The following is a 20,248-nucleotide window of genomic DNA, read 5'->3' as shown; positions in this document are numbered from 1 at the left end:
CTGGCATGTCCAGGCATAGGTGGAAAAGAACTGTTTAAAATTCAGGAAGCTACTGCCAGTCAGCACAGATCAGCTATATAGAAAGTGCTGCATTTGGCTGCTTTGGACTATAACTCCCATATCCTTGAACATGAGCCCTACTTGATGGATTGATTGGGCTTGAAGTCAGAATCTCAAAGGCACTAAATTGGAGATGATGTGAATAGTACTGATCAAGATAATATAGTGGTAATACTATCTGAATGTAAACAGCAGGATTATAGCTATTACTGAAGAATCAGAAATTATCAGGGTTTTTTTTTCATACATGATTGATCTAACCAATAGCTGTTCCAAATAATATAACATGCACATTTGTGCTTTTATCTTATTACTAAATTTGTACTCATGGAAATATTAGTTCATGGTTTATATATCTTCATAAGCAAAGTTAGAATTATACTTAGTGTCTGTGGGATACTCAGCATACAAATTCTCTTTTTTATTTATATGTGCATGTCTCTCCCAAACATATCTCTTAAAATTATGCCACCAAATTCCTACAATATAATCAGGGGGACCTTGGCAGTCACAAAAATGGAACACAGGCTGTCTAGAGCAGTGGTTCTCAACCTTCTTAATGCCGCGACCCCCGACCGGTCGTAAGTAGAGGACTACTCAACCAGTCGTAAGTCGAGGACTACTCAACTGGTGCAGCACCGTTTGCAGAATGGGACTTTTGGCGGGCTCAGCAGGACAGAGACAGCCTGGACAATTCCTATTGGCTTTTGAAAGCCAATAGAATTAGAGTCTATTCAAGAGAGTCTATTCTATTGGCTTTCAAAAGCCAATAGAATAAAAGGGAGTAGCACAGCTAAGGTTGTTTGGCGACCCCCGTGAAATGGTCATTCGACCCCAAATGGGGTCCCGACCCACAGGTTGAGAACCACTGGTCTAGAATCTGAAGATGTGCACCTCTGCTGTGGAAAACAAAAACAGTTGCAGTGAACAGTTTTGCAAAATATGTGTTTGTATGTTTCTGTGTAGTCAGATTGTAATCTTTTATTCACACTTCAAGCCAACTTGCATGTTGTGTGGAAAAATTTGATTGTGGTACTTAATATTTTGGCTTTTCATGCAGCCATTGGAAAAACAATGCACACAAATGCCTATTTTTAAAACCCTTTCCTCTATAGATTTGTACGTTTCCCAAATTAAATCACTTGCCCAAAATGTTAAATCCATGATGAAAAATTTATATGCAGTTCTTGGTTCAAAACTGACAATTCCCACTAACAACTTTCTTGAAAAATAACCAGTAGATGCAAATAGCCTTGGAACTTCCTGCTTCCAAACATCCCATTCAACTGCTTATAGTCCAAACGCTGAGGCTGTCTGCAGAAGCAGTTTTGGATGTTTCTCCCCAACTTTGGAATTTTCTTTCTCTTTTATCAATAAAACTCTGATTTGCTTTCACTTAAGGATCTTAGGATGCCTCCAGATGTATATAATCCCAATTTTAGAAACCCTTTCCAGGTAGCATAAAGTTCAAGGAGAATCTGTTTCTGCATCCATAATTGTCAGTCCCGTAAGACAGATCAGATCAGGAGACTTACCCTTGCTAAGATTCGTGGAATGCTTCTGTTCTTTTTGTAAATGTAACTGTTTTGGAATATATATTTCAAGGCCTTCTGCGTACCATAATCTGTCTAACAGTCAGTATAATATACTGTATTTGACAGATTCAAAATCAAATCTCCAGTTGATCATAAAGTTCACTTGATAACTTTAAGATAGCTATTTTTTCTTGTTGTATAGGAATAAACTTAAAACAGAATACATTTGAGTTTGTCATTCAAAATAAATAATCTCAAAAGATGAGGGAAAGTTACAACAAAATGGAGGAGAGGCAACTCTTGTCATCTGTTCCAGAGCTAGGTACCGGTATATTCTTTGATCAAGCAGCAAATGGAGAAAAGAAAATCTACAGGTAGCTACTATCCTGCTCCTAATTTCAGTTCAGCGGAAGTTCTGCTCCAGTGTTCTTCCATCTTGTTTTTGTGCAGCATTTTAGAAGTCTTTTCTGTCAAGAAAATGATGATGAAGTTTGAAAAAGCAATTCATTATTAAAGCTGAGCAAATGATTTTTTTAAAAATCATCTGATTCAGTATAGGGGCTTGTTTTTATTTTTTATATGGTTAAATCTTGTCACTTGTCTTTCTGCATAGACAAGGCTAATAGTTCTGGTAATTAGTAGAACTATTTCAGGTATTTACTCAGCTGGCAATGCATGTCTATTGAAAAAGTAACCTATGTCAAGGTAAGTGAAACATATTAACATATAAGCATGTATAAATTATTGCTATCTGATAATTATTGAATTACAATTTCCAGCATCCCAACCAGCATATAGCTGTGAGACATGCAAAAAGTAGTAGTTTAGCTAATTTATAGAGGGTTACAAGTTCACTGTTTTTAATATATAAGATTTAAGTGAAATTATCAAATAGATAAAATGATGTATTAGATCAGAGGTCCCCAACCTCTTGGGCACCAGGGGTCGGTTCCATGGAGAGAGATTTTTCTGCAGACCGGAGGATGCATGGTTTTGTGTGCTGCCTGCATCCTGAGGATGGGATTTTGCTTATTTGTATGGACTGGTTGCTGGCATGCCGCGGACCCCTGTGTTAGATAATGGGCAATTGTGTGTATCTAGTGAGACTTAGAAAACGTTCATGTACCACAATGCAGAATATGTAAGGAGAGTACAGAAAACATTTTAATCACTTGAACATAAAAAGGGGAATTCTGAAATTATTAATTGAGTAAACATTCAAAAGCAAAATATGCCTCTTTCACTGGGAAAATAACCAAGAACGTGCCCTAACTGATACTTTCCATATTTTTTCCATATTTTTATGGAAAGTGGCCTGTTTTGTTTTGTGGCCTGTCATCAAAATTTAACACAGGATCTGTATTAGAGCCCTTTTTTGTACAAGCTCATCACAACAGCTGTAACTTTCTAAATTGCAATTGCTGCTTTTAGAGATGCACAATAATGCACCTGGTTTTTGCTTAAAATTTAAACATCAAGCACATCTAAAAGTTACTGATGTGTGTCTCTCTCTGTGTATGATTGTTTTAACATAATCCAATTTTCTCAATATAAACATGAATAAGCTCAAACCACCAATTCTACACTTGTATGTATTTCAGGTAAGTTCTCATATTTGCTGTTGAAGGAAACTGAGATCAAGAGGGAATATATGGTTTCATTTTGGATACCATTTAGTACTTTGTTTTTTCCTTAGTCTATTTCATAATGTATAATTTTGTATAGGGGGTGAGCAATATTCCATCTGTTAGATTTATGGCAGAAGATAGGACATATTTCACCATAATAGCTCTACTCTAAATGCAAGTAAATCTATTGATTTTGATGGAAATAAGGTCCAAGTAACCATGCTTAGAGTTTCACTTTAATTTTTCTTTGTGATTTGAATATGAAAGGTGCCTTTTCTTCAGGGAACCACAGGGGACTATTTTGAGTTTATGATTGAACTAAGAGTCACTTATTGTATATATAAGCCAAAAGGATAAAACAATAAAATAACCCACTTTCTCCAGATGTGCTAAACCACAGTGTCATCACTCCTAGCCTACGTGATGATTGGGCTTATGAGATTTGTAATTTAACACATCTGGAAAGTAAAATTGGGACGATATATTAATAATAAGCAAACCCCTTCCGGTGGATCTGGGCGCGCGATGGCGGCTATTTTGTAGCCGTCCTCCTGGGTAAGTGTTTGAATCGCTATGAACAGCGACCATCAGCTGTTCAGCGGTTCAAAATCCCCCTCCCGGGCAAAGGGGGGGGGAAAGGGTTGTCTGAATAGTGGTAGAGCCACTCTCATGCACCCCCAAGGGTTTTTTGGGGGGGTGAGAGGAGTGCTCCCATGGAGTTCAGACTGTCTCCGCTTCCCAGCTGCTTTTGTCCCTAGGGACAAAACAAGCCGCTGCAACCACCTCCGCGATTAAAGTGATCTGGTGAGTTTTTTTTAGAGGCGGACAGAGCTGAGTAGAGGATTTAGCTTTTGCTTTCTTTGATTTTATTTGGATTTTAAGTTTAAAGATTTACTTTTACTTTTATATTCCCTCTTTTTATTTTTTTTCTTTTGTTGAAAGGGAAAGTAAAATGGCGATCGGCAAGCCTTTCGGTTTTTTTTTTTTTTTTGGGAAGGTAGAATGGCGATCGGCAGGCTTTTTGGTGTTTTTTTTATCCTTTTCCTTTTTTTTTAATGATTGGAACGGAATGTGGATTTGATTTTGATGTTGGGTTTGGATTTTAGAAGCATTATTATTTTTGTTTAACTTCTTTGTTTTGCTTTTTGTACTTTTAAAAAAATGGAATGGATTTTTTCTATTTAATTATTTTTTTCTTCTTCCCTTTTCTTTTTTTAACTCCTTTCTTTTTATTATAATGATCTCCTTTTGAAGGATTTTTTGATTTTTTGGAGTTAATCTCTCTTTTTCTTTTGTTTAATTTTTGTAACTTTTAAGAAGGAGTAAAGATTTTTCTAAGATGGCTCCAAAGCGTTCAGTATCTTTTTGTTATAATGATCTCCTTTTGAAGGATTTTTTGAATTTTTTTGGACTTAATCTCTCTTTTTCTTTTGCTTAATATTTGTAATTTTTAAGAAGGAGTAAAGATTTTTTTTAAAGATGGCTCCAAAGCGTCCAGTAATTCCTACAGCTCCTAAGGTGGTTTCTTCTTCGGTGTTATCATCAGTGCAACAACCTAAATCAATAGCTTCACCCTCTTCCTTGGTACAGCCAATCATTGTGAAGGATTTGCAAGATATGATGGGATATGTTATATCTCAAATTAGGGCAGAAATGAAAGAGATTTTAGAGGAAAATAATAAGATTTTGAGGCAAGAGATAGTTTTGGCTCTAAAAGGAGTTGCCTCTGTTCTTGAAAAGCTGAACTCTCGTGTAGAAGAGGTAGTAGAAAAAGTGGAATTGATGGAGGGAAAATTTGAAAGCATGGAAAAAGAAATGGAAAATGAGATTCTTATGCTTCAATATAGACAAATGGAATATGCCTTAAGAATCAGAGGTTTGGGAGAGTCTGTGCAAGGAGATCTGAGAGAGATGGTTGCAAAGGACTTTGCTGTGATTTTGAATAAAGAAAAAGAGGAAATACTTAGTGAAATTGAAAAATTATTTAGAGTTAACTCTGTGGTGGCAGTGCAAAAGAATTTGCCAAGAGATGTGGTAATTTACTTTGGGAAAAGATCCCTGTGCAACGAAATTATACAAGCTTTTTATAAGAAGAGATTTCAAATTGCTTCACAAGATGTTATAATTCTAAAGGAGATCCCATCTAAAATTTTAAGAAGAAGAAAGGAGTTTGCTTTTTTAGCAGATGAACTTAAAAAGAGACGAATCTTGTTCAGATGGGATATTCCGATTGGAATGGTGGTGAACTACCTGGGGATATGTTATAGACTTAATACTGTTTCTCAAGCAAAAGACTTTTATACTTCAGTCCTGGGGGTTTGTTCATCGCCATCTATTAAGTTTAAAGTTTTGGAAGAAAAGAAGGTAGAATTGCAGTCTGAAGAGCCTATACTTATGAAAATTGGGAAACCTCAGTTTGAGGGGCCTCAACAAGTTGAGATGGAGGAGCAGAGGATAACCTGTGCAACATATAACTGTAAAGAAAAGGAGCAACAGAAGAAGGTTAAGGAAGCCTCACAACTATTGGTTTCTGAATCTGCGGGAGAAGTAGGATTTATAAATTTTTTGGAGCAACCTTTAAGGGTAGAATTGCAGTCTGAAGAGCCTATATTAATGAAAAATGGGAAATCTCAGTTTGAGGGGCCTCAACAAGTCGAGATGAAGGAGCAGAGGACAACTCGTGCAACATATAATCGTAAAGAAAAAGAGCAATACAAGAAGGAGTTTAAGGAAGCCTCACAAGTATTGGCTCCTGAGTCTGTGGGAGAAGCAGGATTTATAAACTTTTTGGAGCTATCTTTAAGGGCAGATTTCAAATCACTTCTTTCGAGATTTATGGATAAGAGAGACTGACAAGGATGGAGATCGAATGAAAATTCTAGATAAGTTTAAGTTTAAGTACTTAATTTAAGTATTCAAAAGAGTACTGAGTCTGTGGGAGAAGCAAGATTTACAAACTTTTTGGAGTTAGCTTTAAGGGCAGTTTTCAAAGCACTTCTTTTGAGGTTTATGGACAAGAGAGACTGATAAGGAATGTGTTTATTGTGGATGGAATTTGTTATTGGTAAAGATTTAAATGTGTATAAGGGAATTTTAATGGTTTATGGACAAGAGAGACTGATAAGGAATGTGTTTATTGTGGATGGAATTTGTTATTGGTAAAGATTTAAATGTATATAAGGGAATTCTAATGTTTTAAGTAATGTTCAAATTTGTGTTTTGGAGGGAGTTTATAAAGAATGATGGATAATAATATAAGTATGATATGAAAATGTTCAGAGTATATTATAATGTGTTTAATGATTGGGTTTTTATTATTATTATTATTATTATTTTTAAGAGAAGATAACTTGTTTAATTAAATGTACCTAGATTTGTTTAGGATTTATATGTCTTTTAAGGTTTTTTTTTTGATAGGAGAGAAGATTATGGAGATTGAATGAAAATCTTAGATAAGAAGTTTAAGTTTAAGTATTTAGTTTAAGTATTCAAAGAGTATTTAGTTTTAATGGTATAATGAAGGTTTATATGTTTATTTTTGTGTTCTAGGATAAAGAAAGAGGGAGAGATTAGATTTTATATTGTAGGTATAGATATTCAAAGAAAGTAATGTTTAAATTTGTGTTTTGGAGGGAGTTTATACAGAATGATGGATAATAATATAAGTATGATACTAGAAAATGTTTAGAGTATATTATAATGTGTTTAATGATTGCAATTATTATTTTTTTAGAGAAGATAACCTATTTAATTTAATGTATTTAGATTTGTTTAGGATTTATATGTGTTTTAAGTTTTTCTTTTCTTTTTCTGAAAAATTTTAATTAAGCCTGTACTCAGCTCTGGGAAGGTTGGGGGAGGGTTTGGGAGGTTTGGGGAGGTGGGGGAGGGTATGGGAGGGTGGGGGGGTTTGGGGAGGGGATTTGTTTTGTAAAATTTAAAAAACTTTCAATAAAAAAAAAATAAGCAAACCAAATAAATAAATTTTATTTCCTGCATAAATAAGGAAAGAAAGCATTTACAGATAGAAAGCCCAAAATTATGTTTCAAAATATAGTGCGTGAATGTGAACCAAATGGTTACTAAGAAAAAATATGTGAACCTTAAAGATGAAATCATATATTATAGCAATAAAGGTGAGAAAGAAAAAATACTCTTTATCCCTCTCCCATAATACATAGATGTAAACTTGATTGGTAGTAAATTCAAGAAAGATAAAAAGGAATACTTTGCCATACAAGGCTATATGTAAGAACTATTTTTTTTTCTTTGAATCAGTCTGATAAGTCCTTGTATTTTTCAGAAGTGATTTGCTGTTGCCTTCTTCCTGGGGCCAAGGTTGACCAAGTTGCTTTGTGTCTAAGGTGGGAGTAAAACTCAGTCTCCTAATTTCTAGCCACATGCCTTAATCATTACACAAAATGGGCTCTCTATATGCTGCCATATCATCTAGAACAGAGCTTTTCAACCTTTTCACCGATTGTACCACTTTTGGGATATGGCAATATTTGAGTACCACCTAGCAAGGTGTCAAAAACTTGATGACAAAAAAAAAAACCCTGTCCAAAGTTGCAATTGCACTGAAATGACTTATGACCATTTTTCACACTTACGATCACTGCAGCATGCCCATGGTCATGTGATTTATATTTGGATGCTTGGCAACTGATTCATATTTATGATGGTCACAGTATCCCAGGGTCATGTGATCCCCTAATGCAACTTTTTGACAAGCAAAGTCAATGGCAGGGCTGCTGATGGCCAAGTGCTAAGGCAGGACTTCCTTCCCTGCCTCCTTCCTTCCCTGCCTCCCTCTTTCTCATTCCCATCTCCTTCTGAAGGAAGAATTTGAATTCCCCCCCCCATATTTTCCCTCTTCTATATATTCATCAAACAAGGAAAAGCCTCCAGAGACAAAAAACACAAGCTGCTGAGGGAAGTAGTTTAAAAAGGTGCATTCCCCTTTAAGAATTAGCTACTGGCTAGAAAGGAAAGTTAAGGAGCTGGCAGCCTAGAAAGGAAAGTTAAGGAGCTGGCAGTTGGCACTTAAGGGAGAAAAAAAATGTAGTAAGTACTGGCTGCCGGCTAAGGTAGCCTCCCCAAATGGCTCCATTCACAAGTAAAGGAATGCTACAGGCAACATCCATTCAGGAGAAAAATACTACAAAATTTCTTGCAGCAAAACTTACAGCTAACAATAGCAGAGCAATATAAGCTAACACAAGACATCAGCCATCAGCCATCAGCCAAATAGAAATTGCCAAACACTCCTTAAGAACGCAAAGCCCACATTGCACAAATCCCAGAACTTCAAAGTCACAAAAGCACATAAGAATCCTTCCACTCTCCATCTCCCTCCCTCCCTGCCTCACCTCCAGCCGATGCTGCCTTTCTTCATTGTTGCCTTTCTTCCTCATGGAGGGCGACCCCTCCTCCACTGCATTTCTTGCCTGTTTGTTGCTGCCAGCACAGGTGGCTGCCATATAAGTTGTAGATCGGCTCATGGCGGGCCTGCTTGATCTCCTCTCCTCTTCTCTGACCCTCCTCCTTCTTTCCCTTTGGTGAAGCTAGAGCTGACTCCACCTCCCCCCCAAGGCTACCTCTTTTTTTCTCTCCCTCTCCCTCCCAAACTGCCTCCTTTTATAGCCTCTCCTGTCTCTGCCCCCCCTCCTCCTTTCTCATCTGGGTGAGCCGGAAGTGAGCCTGCGACTTTTGCCTCGCCCCAGCCACACTGCAGCTCCAGAGGACTCTCTCACAGTAAGTCCTGCCCTGTGCTGGCTCGTTCCCTCCCCCATTACACTTAGCTTGGCAGGGTCGCGTACCACCTGCCATGTGCTAATGTACCACAGGTGGTACGCGTACCACCGGTTGAAAAGCCCTGATCTAGACTATTAACTAAAGGTAAGGTTTCTTAAGTAAAAGATTAATACAGACTTTCCAAATCTGGTGCCTCTTCAAATGAGATGGAAACTAGAACTCCTGAATTTGTCAACCAGCATGTTATTAGTCAAAGAAAAAACTTTGGCAAGGCTCAGATCTGCCTATAAGTGTACAGAAATAAAGGAAAATATTTGTAGCTCAGGGTTGAAATAATGAGTCTTTGGTGGTCTCTTAGCTTGGTAATCACTAGCACTCATGATGTTACCTAGTTTGAATAATGAAACATCTGCAAGAAAACAACCAAGCTCAGATATCACCAAGGAGTATAGGAATGTTGTTTGTACAAGATACAGAGCTTTGTTATAATTATTCTGTGGTGAAGGAAATCTTTCTTTTCTTATTTCACAGATGATAACCCAGTACTGTATTGTACTGGAAAAGATTGAAGGACTCATTTATTTTCCTCCGATGTATTCTGGATTTTTGTTCCTGAATCCAGCAGTCATTTTAGAAAAGCATACTATAGGAGATGGATGCTTTCTAGGTGGTGCAGTTATTTCCTCCGAATGCTGGAGTTTTATTTTGCCCCATATGTGTAACGGAAATCCTATTGAATTATGGCAGATATCCTGGCCTTGGCTAGCTTGCATGCGTGACTTCCACCATATGCATGCCAGTTGAGTCATACATTGCTTAGTAGGTTGATATGTTCATTGGTAGAACTTGGCAGCTTGCATGTAGGCAGAATTTATTTTTTTGGTACAGCTTGGATTGATTCTTATCTTTATCTGTGTAAATCAAAATAAATCTACTGTTGGGGTGGAGGTGGAAGACAGAAGGTAAAGGCTGAGCACCAACCAGATGGCTTCAAGTATTTGGACCAAATGCATCCGAATCTCAAGTTTTTAACGCCAAGGCTTTAGAAACAACTACTTAGACAAGTTCCACCAGAATGACAAATTATTTCTAAGATTTTTTAATAGGATGAGTGGAATTTGTGCTTTAAATTCCTGGCTTCAACCTGAATTGAAGAAAAAGGGGATGTATTTTTATTGTAGGCAATTCTGTCCCAAGTAGATAATGCTGGATTTTGAGTTCTATAATCTTTAGAGCAATGTAGTTAGTGGCCAGGTTATCTGGGGATTAGAGCAGCAGTTCTCAACCTGTGGGTCGGGACCCCATTTGGGGTCGAACGACCATTTCACAGGGGCCGCCAAACAACGCAGTCCGCCATTTTTTCCCCCTTTTCCTTAGCTGTGCTACTCCCTTTTATTCTATTGGTTTTTGAAAGCCAATAGAATAGACTCTCTTGAATAGAGTCTAATTCTATTGGCTTTCAAAAGCCAATAGGAATTGTCCAGGCTGCCTCTGCCCTGCTGAGCCTGCCAAAAGTCCCATTCTACAAACAGTGCTGCACCAGTTGAGTAGTCCTCGACTTACGACCGGTTGAGTAGTCCTTGACTTACAATCAGTTGGGGGTTGCGGTATTAAAAAGGTTGAGAACCACTGGATTAGAGGATGTTGGAGCCCATTTGGAGATCACTTGGTTGGAGAAGGCTGCTATAAACACTACAGTTATCTTATCCTCTTTTCTGTGTTGCTAGCACACATTAATGGGGTGGGGGTAAAATGTGGAAGGAAATTTTTAAAGAATATGTGATTTTACCAATTAAGGGAGTATTTCATTTGGCTGTTAAAAAATTTAATCAAGTTTATACATCACATCAGTTTATATATTGCATAAGAACCCTAGTTTGTTTAATCTTTCTCAACAAGCTATGTTGGTTGGAGTCAGTGGATCACATTTTTCAACCACAGTGGCTAGATCCACCCAAAGCAACCCATTATTCTCCAGCACTGGAAATGGATAATCCAGTAATGGGTTAACTTAATCATCCTGCCCAATCAGATCAAGTCAGCCAAACTTGCCACACCTGTCCTGGGCCTGTTTTCTCAGTCTTGACTTGATCTTGCCCATGATCAGATGTGCAGGTTTGGCTCACAGGCAGGTAGTTTTATCCTATTAGTGGATTATCCATTAGGTTCTAATAACTTTACTACAATTCCTATAACTCTTAGCCCTCTGAGTAGCGCTGGACCAGCGCTCCTCTGGAGGACTATTCCTCACAGATCCCCATTGGGATTCAGTTTCAAACGGAGGCCTCCGTTTTTTTCTCTTTCGCTCTGGGAAAGGGATTTCCATTCTTTCTTCCCTTTCCAGTACAACGCTGTTGCAAATTTCCCCCCCCCCCCATTCCCTCCAGCTCACCTCCGGCGTCGGAGCCTGTGGCTGCAGCTCCGACAGCCTTAAAGCGTCTGGATTGCCTCGTGAGACTTCCAGCATTTATCCAAATGCCGCCGATCAGCTGGGGAGGGCCCCTGTCTCCTCCCGAGGAGCATGCAACAAGCCAGGTAAGTTTTCTAGCCATTCAGAATTGGAGGGGGTGAACGGAGCTTGAGGCGCGGCCGCCATTTTGCGGATCGCATGGTCATCCCAAAGCCTTGCCAGTTCCAAGGGGAGGCAGAGAGGGTGTGGAGCAAGAGTTTTCCACCCATTTCGGCAGTAGTTAGCTTCAGTTAAGGGTTTTTTTCCCCTCCATGGCACTCAGTCCCTGGTTATCCATCCATCCTAATTAGAAAGCCTAGGCCTGGACAGGGGCCCCGCACACTACGGCTGCCATCTTGGAAGCTTCGTCTTCCCACCAAAGCCGCCATTTTGGAGGATTCTAGTGTTCCAATTAAGGTCTCACTGAGGCCTTCTCTAACAAGGGCCCGTCCCAGGTTCTTACAGCCAAGGTTTGCCTGGAGAAAATTTCTCTCTGGTCATCCTTGGAGATTCCCCTTGTGGCATTTAGAATTTTTCTTTTCATTCCTTGGTATAGGCCCAAGAGTTTTCATTGGGCCTTCTGGTGTCTCAAGTCCTGGTCACCACTTGGCTGGCTGATTACAGTAATTCTAGCCTCTGACACTGTGCAGTTGCCACCTTTTTATATTGCTGGCCTGGCAACATAGCAAGCCTCACTAGCAGACCGCAATCCACCTTTTGGTGGAAATCATAGCGGCTGCGAGTAGAACCGGTCTTTTGGATACCATTGGTTCGGTGACCAGGAGGGGGAAGGGCAGTCTATTTTCAGCCGTTGCCCTACACCCTTATCAGCCAATTGATCCCTTTCCTAGGTGCACCTTCTCGCGCACCTGAAGTTTTCATAACAGGATAACATGGCCTCCTAATCCAGGGATGACTCTCCTCCCTCCTCAGTCCAGAAAAGGCACAGATCCCCTACCCAAGAGGCTGCTGGTAGGATCGCAGCCAAGGTCAAACCCAAGGTTGCTTCTGGGGGGAAAACCTCCAAATTGGCTGAAAAACAGGCCAGCAGGAGACACCAGGCACTGGAAAAAGAGTTCTCAAAGGCTGAAAAACAGGCCAGGGCCGAGACTGCTCAGACTGAGTCCACCTTTTTTGATTTGCCTCTTGGTCTTTCCTCTTCTCCTCAGGAAGTCTGGTCACCGGTGGAAACTTCCTGCGGCCAAGCCGCTCTAGAACCTGAAGCACATATATTCAGGTCTCCTATCACCCCACAGGTCCAGCAGGCCGCAGAGGCCACCTTTACACCCACAGCCGCAGGGCTCAGAGGGGAGGAGTCCGCCCTTCCTTCCCTAGACGATAGGCTCCAGGTCCTGGTGGCTCAGGCAGTGGGGCGGGCCCTTGCGGTCAGGACTCCATCGGTACCCAGAGCGTAATCCTTGCTTTCCCTCCCTCTCTCGCATCCAGTGCATCACAGTTCTCAGGATCCTCCTTCCCCTTCCCATTCTTCTTATATCGGGATCTCATTAAACCCAGAGCAGGATAAGGCGCTTGACGCCTTGTGGTCAGAGGAGGAATCGGCCCCGGATCCGCCCCAGTTCGGCAGTCTATTTAATCCATCCCTTTTTCTACCCCTTCTTCACAAGGCTAGTTCTGCAGCGCACGTGGGACCTGACCAGTCCACTCCAGCGGCATCTGCAATGGATTCAGAGGCAGACCCCATCTTCATTGAACCGGTGGTCACTCAGCACCATGTTCCATGTCCAGCATTGTTCCTCAATGCAGTTAAGAAACAATGGGCTTCCCCAGGTACCTTCCCTCTTCCAGGTGGGAACGATAAGAAGTTGTTTAGTATGGCCTCAGAATTAGATGAGGCACTGAACATTCCCACGGTGGATGAGCCCCTGTCTCACCTTTTCTCCCCTTTCACTATTTCTGGGAATATGGCAGAGGCCTTAAAATCTGAGGAACGCAGATTGGAAATGACATTTAGAAGGTCACACCAGGCGGCGGCGTGGTCTATCAGGGCTTCCACTTCAGCCTCCTTCTTCACTAGATCCACCCTTATCTGGCTTTGTCAGCTCCAAGCTAGGATTCCCCCGGACGATGTCCGCACACATCAGGACCTGAGCAAGTTAGTGGCCGTGATGGAATACGCTTCCGATGCAACTCTACACACTGCATGGTTTTCTTCCAGATCCTTGGCGTTCAATGTGACAGCCCGCTGCATGCTATGGCTAAGACACTGGCAGACAGACACCAAGTCTAAGTGGCGTCTGGCAGCAGCTCCATACCAAGGTAGCAAATTATTTGGGGATGCCTTAGCCCCATTTCTGACTGAGAATAAGGACAAAATGAAGATTCACCTTACTAAGCAGTCCAATAGGCGGACTACTCCTTATAACTGTAGACAATTCTTTTGGTCTGCCACTCCTCCTCCAACCACACAACATTCTCGGCCCTTCACTCCCAGACAGGACCGTCCGGTTGACAGACCGGCCCCAAGACCCAGGCAGCAGTTTCAGTCCAAATGGCCTTTTGAGGCGGGGGACGTCCCTTTCGCAGGAAGTGACTCCCCAGTGGATCCTCCCATAGGGGGAAGGCTTTCCCTCTTTGTCACTCAATGGGAGGTCACCACCACAGACATCTGGCCTATCTCTGGAATTCATTTCCGGTCCACCAAGATGGTTTATTTCTTTCCCTCAATCAAAAAGGTCTCTAAGGAAAGGTCTCATGCAGGAGGCCATACATCACTTATTGGACATAAAGGCCATAGAACCAGTACCTCCGGTTCAACGAGGTCACAGATTCTACTCCATTCTCTTTGTGCTCCCCAAGATCTCGGGAGGTTGGAGAGCAATCTTAGACCTAAAACGCCTGAATCTTTATCTGGCATACCGAAGGTTCAAAATGCAAACACTTCAGTCCATCCTAGGCAGCATCCGAAAGGGGGACTTTCTCACATCCGTGGACCTCACCGAGGCATACCTACACATCCCCATCATCCCCGGCCACTGCCGGTTTCTCAGGTTCGGTTACATGGGGCATCATTATCCATACAGGGCACTTCCATTCGGGCTGTCATCGGCCCCAAGGGTGTTTTCCAAGGTTCTGGCGGTTCTTGCTGCATACCTGTCGTGCAATGTGCCATGCTACCTGGACGACATCTTAATACAGTTGTCCTCTCTCCGGGGGGCTCAGGGAGACCTGAGACTGGTGATTGAGGTCCTACAGAGTCATGGATTTTCAGTTAACTTCAAGAAAAGTCAGACAGTCCCATCAACAAGATTGCTCCACTTAGGCACCATAATAGACACAATAGAATGTCGGGTTTATCTGTCCCAGGAATACAGGACAGTATACCGGACCTGATTCTCAAGGTCTGCAGGGACAGGACTCTGTCACCCTCCGGTCTTTCCTGGCTTCTGGGAAAGATGATATCATGTATCTCGATCGTTCCCTGGGCCAGGTTACACTCACGGTCCCTCCAGTGGTTTCTTCTTCCCTATCAGAAGCAGGGGACCAGCACTTCCACCCGAGAGGTAAGGATCCCATCACAGGTTCTACGTTCACTCAGATGGTGGATCTCTCCCACCATGACCAGAGGGTCTCTTTTCAAGGAGCCTGGTCGGCTCACAATCACGATGGACGCCAGCCTATTCGGTCGCAGTGGGCCCAGGGACGGTGGTCTCGGTCAGACCTGAGGCACAATATCAATTGGCTAGAACTCAGGGCCATACATCTAGCCCTTCACCACTTCCGCCACAGCATTGCGAAACAACACATGCTCGTCCTCACGGACAATGTGGCGGCAAAGGCCCATGTGAACCGGCGGGGGGCACCCGATCCTGTGCTCTCCTGACCAAGACCCAGCAACTGGGTCCTGGGCAGAGACCAACCTCACCTCGATCAGTGTGGACCATAGCTTGGGAGAGGCAAACAAAAGGGCAGACTTCCTGAGCAGGTCAACCGTGGACCACTCGGAATGGCGTCTGCACCCGAATTTATTCAGGGAAATCACCCACAGATTCGGTCTTCCCATCATAGATCTGTTTGCCTCCCAGGCAAACACGCAACTCCCGCAATTTTTTTCGCGCTTCCCAGTTCAGGGGGCAGAGAGAGTAGATGCCCTTTAGGTTCCATGGCCGGAAGGCTTCTTCTATGCCTTTCCCCCTCTTCCCCTTCTCCCAACGGTCATCCGCAAGCTTCTGCAGGAGAGGACAGAGGTTCTCTGGCCGTGGAGACCTTGGTTTGCCGACCTCGTTGGTCTTTCCCTATCGCGCCCTTGGAAAATTCTTCCAGACCCGGGTGAATCACTGACCCAGGGGGATCTGATTCACCCGGACCCTCAATGGCTCCAGTTAGCCATTTGGCACTTTAACGCCGGCTCCTATCCCAGGAGTCCTGTTCGCCAGGGGTCATTGACATAATTCAGGCATTTTGTAGGCTGGCTACCAACCGCATCTACGATGCCATGTGGCAGATTTTTTGTCGGTGGTGTTCCACTCATCAACTACCTTTATTGAGATTGATCGTCCCATATATTTTGGACTATTTACTGGAGGGGCTGAATAAAGGATTGGCACCTAACACTTTGCACAGACAGGTGGCAGTCCTCTCTACCTTGATTACTTGTGATACTGTTAACTCTCTGGGTCAACATCCCTTGATCCATATTTCCTCAAGGGTGCTACTAATTCCAGGCCACCTGTAGTCCACAGATATCCCTCGTGGGTTTTGCCTCAGGTCCTTCAGGCTCTCACAAAGGCTCCTTTCGAACCCCTCAGTTCGTGCGACATGAGATCCTTATCTCTTAAGGTTGCCTTCTTGATGGCTATTACTTCGGCCCAACATATTTCTGAGATGGCAGCTCTCTCAGTCAGGGACGATCTGTATGTCTTTCACCGGGACCGGGTTACCCTTCGCTTAGACCCCACCTTTGTCCCCAAAGTTAATTCTCTTTTTCACAGGGTCCAGGATATTGTCTTCCCGGATTTCTGCCCTAATCCTTCCCATGATCTGGAATGTCAATGGCATTCCCTGGATGTCCGCCGGGCTCTCCGTTATTATATCAGGCAGGTGGCTGCCTTCTGCAGCTCTGAGGCATTTTTTGTCTCCTTCCACCCTTCTTCCAAGGATCGAAAAACCACCGATTGGCCGGTGGTTAAGAACTTGCATTGTAGGGGCGTACCAGTCCAAGTCCTTGCTGGTTCAACATCGTGTCATGGTCCACTCTACGCGCAGTGCAGCCACTTCTGGGGCTTGGGCCACGCAGGCTTCCATCGAGGAAGTATGTAGGGTGGCCACGTGGTCTTCCCCTTAGTCGTTTATACAGCATTACAAACTGGACAGGTACGCATCCGCTGAGGCATCCTTTGGCAGGAGGGTTCTCCAGCAGGTGGTGCCCCGCAACATAGTTCCAAACTTGCCCGCTTCCCTCCCATAGGACAAGTGGACTTTGGTATGTCCCATTAGTGGCTTATCCATCTCCAGTGCTAGAGAAGCGTTGTCTTACCTGAACGCCTTTTCTCAGCACGGAGATGGATAATCCACACCCACCCATTCAGGTCCTTAGGCCTAGGGTCAGTTTCTGTGAGCCAACACGTTTTGCTATCAGTTAGTAGCTGCGCTCTCGTCAAGACTGGGAAAACAGGACAGGCGTGGCAAGTTTGGCTGACTTGATCTGATTGGGCAGGAGGATTAAGTTAACCCATTAGTGGATTATCCATCTCCATGCTGAGAAAAGGCGTTCAGGTAAGACAACTCCCCTTCTGGCTAAAATCCCTACATTTTTGCAAATCTCCTTATTTCCCTATTAAGTCTAAATCCTTAGTTTAGCATTTAATTTGCTTGAAAAAATAGCCCGTGTTCCATCAGTAGTGGGGGGGGGGGACTTTCCAGGTGTGTTGGAAATATAGCTCTGAGATTTCCCATTATAATCCCAACACTTATAGAGGCTGGACACCAAGTTGGGAAGGATAGATTTAAAATATGGGCTGATATCACAAAAATCTAAACAGAGTTGAACATGGTTAGTGTAAAGGTAAAAAAAAACACATACCAAAAAATATAGTCTCATGACAAGGTTAGAAAAATTAAAGAAAGAAGGGAAAGCATGCAGAGAGCATGGCTTATCCTCTAGGACAGTGATGGTGAACTTTTTAGAGACTGGGTGCCTCAAAGCCACCCTGCCCTGCCCACCACCCTGCACCCTGCCTGCCTGCAGGGCCATCCATCACCTCCATGGCCTGCCACAGCAGATCGCCCAGGCGGCCCAGCAGTGCCATGGTAGCCACGCCCTCACCTGCGCCCTGTAGCATCATCTGTGCATGATGGAGCACAAGGGCAGAGTCTTGTTCCCGCTACCTGGCTGCCATGTCCTTGGCTACGTTGCTCTGCAACTCTCTGGAAGGGGCTGCTGAGGAGGAGGGGGCCATGGGGGAAGGCAGGGCTGGGGCAATGGCTCGCGTGCCCACAGAGAGGACTCTGAGTGCTGCCTCTGGCACGCGTGCCATAGGTTTGCCACCAGTGCCCTAGGAATAGTGATGGTTCTCTCTCTCTCTCTCTCTCTCTCTCTCTCCCCTCTCCTCTTTCTCTCCCTCCTCTCTCTCTCTCCCTCCTCCCCCCTCTGTCTCTCTATCTCTCTCTCAATCTCTGCAGGTTTCTTGACAAGATTTCAGAAATGGTTTCCTCTTATCGGTTCTTCCTAGGGCTGAGCGAGTGACTTGGCCAAGCTTGTGCCTAAAGCAGAACTAGAACTCCTGTGCCCATGGTGTCTAGGCCGGTGCCTTATTCACTATATCTAATGCTATCCATGAAGAATATCATGATAGCAAATCTGGCAGAGCAAATGAAGATGAACAAGATTCCATCAAATAGAGAACAAGTAGTCCATTAAGTAGGGTAGGAAATAAAATTAAACATAATGGCTTCTTGAATCACCACAGTTGCTATTTTTTTATATATATATAATTGTTTCTCACTATCTTTAGTACATGGTTTTTATTCTCACTTCTTGGACATTCTGCATTCATTCCTATCCCCAACTGAAAGCTTGAAATGCTTTGAGATTTTTGTTTCTCCGCAACCAAGCCAAATCTGGCCCATTTCTCTTTCAGCCTCCAAGCTGCTGAGGTTGACCTATCTCAGACTTACAGGATTTATTTAACTCTAATGACCCATTGCTCTGTCAGTCAGTTTATCCTCTGTGCTTGTTCCTCTGTGGCTTTAGTGAGTTCACATCTGGGATCTCTTTTATATGAATTGTATACAGTTATGGGTAAAAGGGAATTTAATGTGTGATGAAGGCCACGTTATACAATGTTACAGAGCAAGGAAGCATATGTTGTTTAGAGAAGAACGGATATTGAATAGGCTCCATTTATATTTGTTATCCTGCAATGAGTAGATCATTAATGCATGTAAAATATATATTTTTAACAAGTAATATATAAAAAAGAGAGGTCCCAACTATTTGCAAGCCAGTCTAGGTGTCACATGGATTTATTTAATGATTGCAAAGAGAAGGAGCTGACATTATCACATGTCATCATTTAGCAGTTACCAATTGCCAGAGTCCACAACTACAACTGGTCTTCCACTCCTCTGCATCACTGCACATTTGTGACCTCTTAAATATTCCTCAAAATGCCCCAATGTAGCATTGCTGCAGGTCTCTGTGGGAAATTGCTATTTTAAATGCTTTCGGTTCCAGGGAATGATTTAAATGGTGGTTTTAGGCTGCTCAGAACAGAATATAAAGCAACTGCTTTCCTCATGCTGCTGGTGCTTGATACATCCCCCAGAAGATTAGCAACATAAGAAGAACTCCATTTAGAGGGAATTTTGCTGATGGCTTCTCAGGACTTGTCTGGGTTATATGGAAACAATATTTTCTTTTGCTCAGCCAACATCAGTAGATTAAATCAAATGAGAATTTATAGAATCCCTGAATTTGGGTGTCTGTAGAAAAGCAGACAGAGTCTACATGAGGCTTCCTGATTCCAGGTTCTCAATCCCTGCCAAATCACATTGGTCAGGGTTACACATGTTAGCCCCCCCCCCAAAAAAAAGTGGTGGCATAGTGCCCTGTGTGTATCATCTCTTCTGATTAGAGGAAATATTCCTTCCTAACCCCATATGTACAAAGAGGGAGCATGGGGGTGAGGGTGGGAAATAACATTTTGGAAGTTTTTTTTTTGTTAAGAAATAATTTTCAACAGAGTAGAAAGAAAAGAATTGTGGAAACCATACCTAAATATATTTATCTCCCTGTTGCTAAGATCTTTCTTATTGTTTCTCTCTCCGTGCAGATGATTTTTCTCTTGGCAGGTCCACTTGGTATAGTATTTTTGCATTCAAGAGATGTGAAAAAGGTTTTGTTATTCTAGGGTAGCTGTGGTGGGGAGACGAACATTTCCCTAAACTTCTGTGTCTTCCCACACAGAAGTCAGGCCTTGGAGGTGGTGCAAAGTTGCATTGGAACGGCAGGGTGAAGGCAAGCAGGTGGCTACCCTGGCAACTTAATTAATGCTGTAGCAGTTTGGAGGAGGGGGGGGGGAATGCTGTTCTCTTGCTTTTCTTCACTGGCTGTGACGGCTCAATTACAGGATAGAGCAAAGCTTGAGAGATTGAGGGTGGGGGCGTCAGAGAATTGAACCTGCTGCTATAAATGCAGGTGGAAAGAGCTAGCAATGGTTCTCTCCAGTAGGAAAAATTAAAATAGGGGAATCAGTTAAGTCAAGATTTTGTGAAGAATTGGAAGTGGGGCAAGAGAAGTGCATTATATCTGAAACAGAAGCAGAGAACTGATTGTCAGAAGATGTATCTTCAACAATACA

At 42.7% G+C, this 20,248-nt stretch overlaps 2 protein-coding genes across 4 annotated transcripts in view; both read left to right on the top strand.

The window, feature by feature from the left end:
* PPP1R9B (protein phosphatase 1 regulatory subunit 9B) overlaps positions 1 to 20,248 on the top strand; it is a 103,158-nt gene that overhangs the window by 28,279 nt on the left and 54,631 nt on the right. The window lies entirely within an intron of this gene.
* On the top strand, positions 11,403 to 15,485 carry LOC120303503. The gene is made up of 2 exons (XM_039333112.1): positions 11,403 to 11,515; positions 13,055 to 15,485. The coding sequence occupies exons 1-2, from the start codon at positions 11,456 to 11,458 to the stop codon at positions 14,630 to 14,632; spliced, it is 1,638 nt and encodes a 545-aa protein (XP_039189046.1). The 5' UTR covers positions 11,403 to 11,455; the 3' UTR covers positions 14,633 to 15,485.

The sequence above is a fragment of the Crotalus tigris genome, unplaced genomic scaffold, assembly GCF_016545835.1.
Source record: "Crotalus tigris isolate CLP2741 ecotype Arizona unplaced genomic scaffold, ASM1654583v1 scf7180000024472.5447098, whole genome shotgun sequence".
NCBI lineage: Eukaryota > Metazoa > Chordata > Lepidosauria > Squamata > Viperidae > Crotalus > Crotalus tigris.
This window is presented reverse-complemented; position numbering and strand designations above follow the sequence as displayed.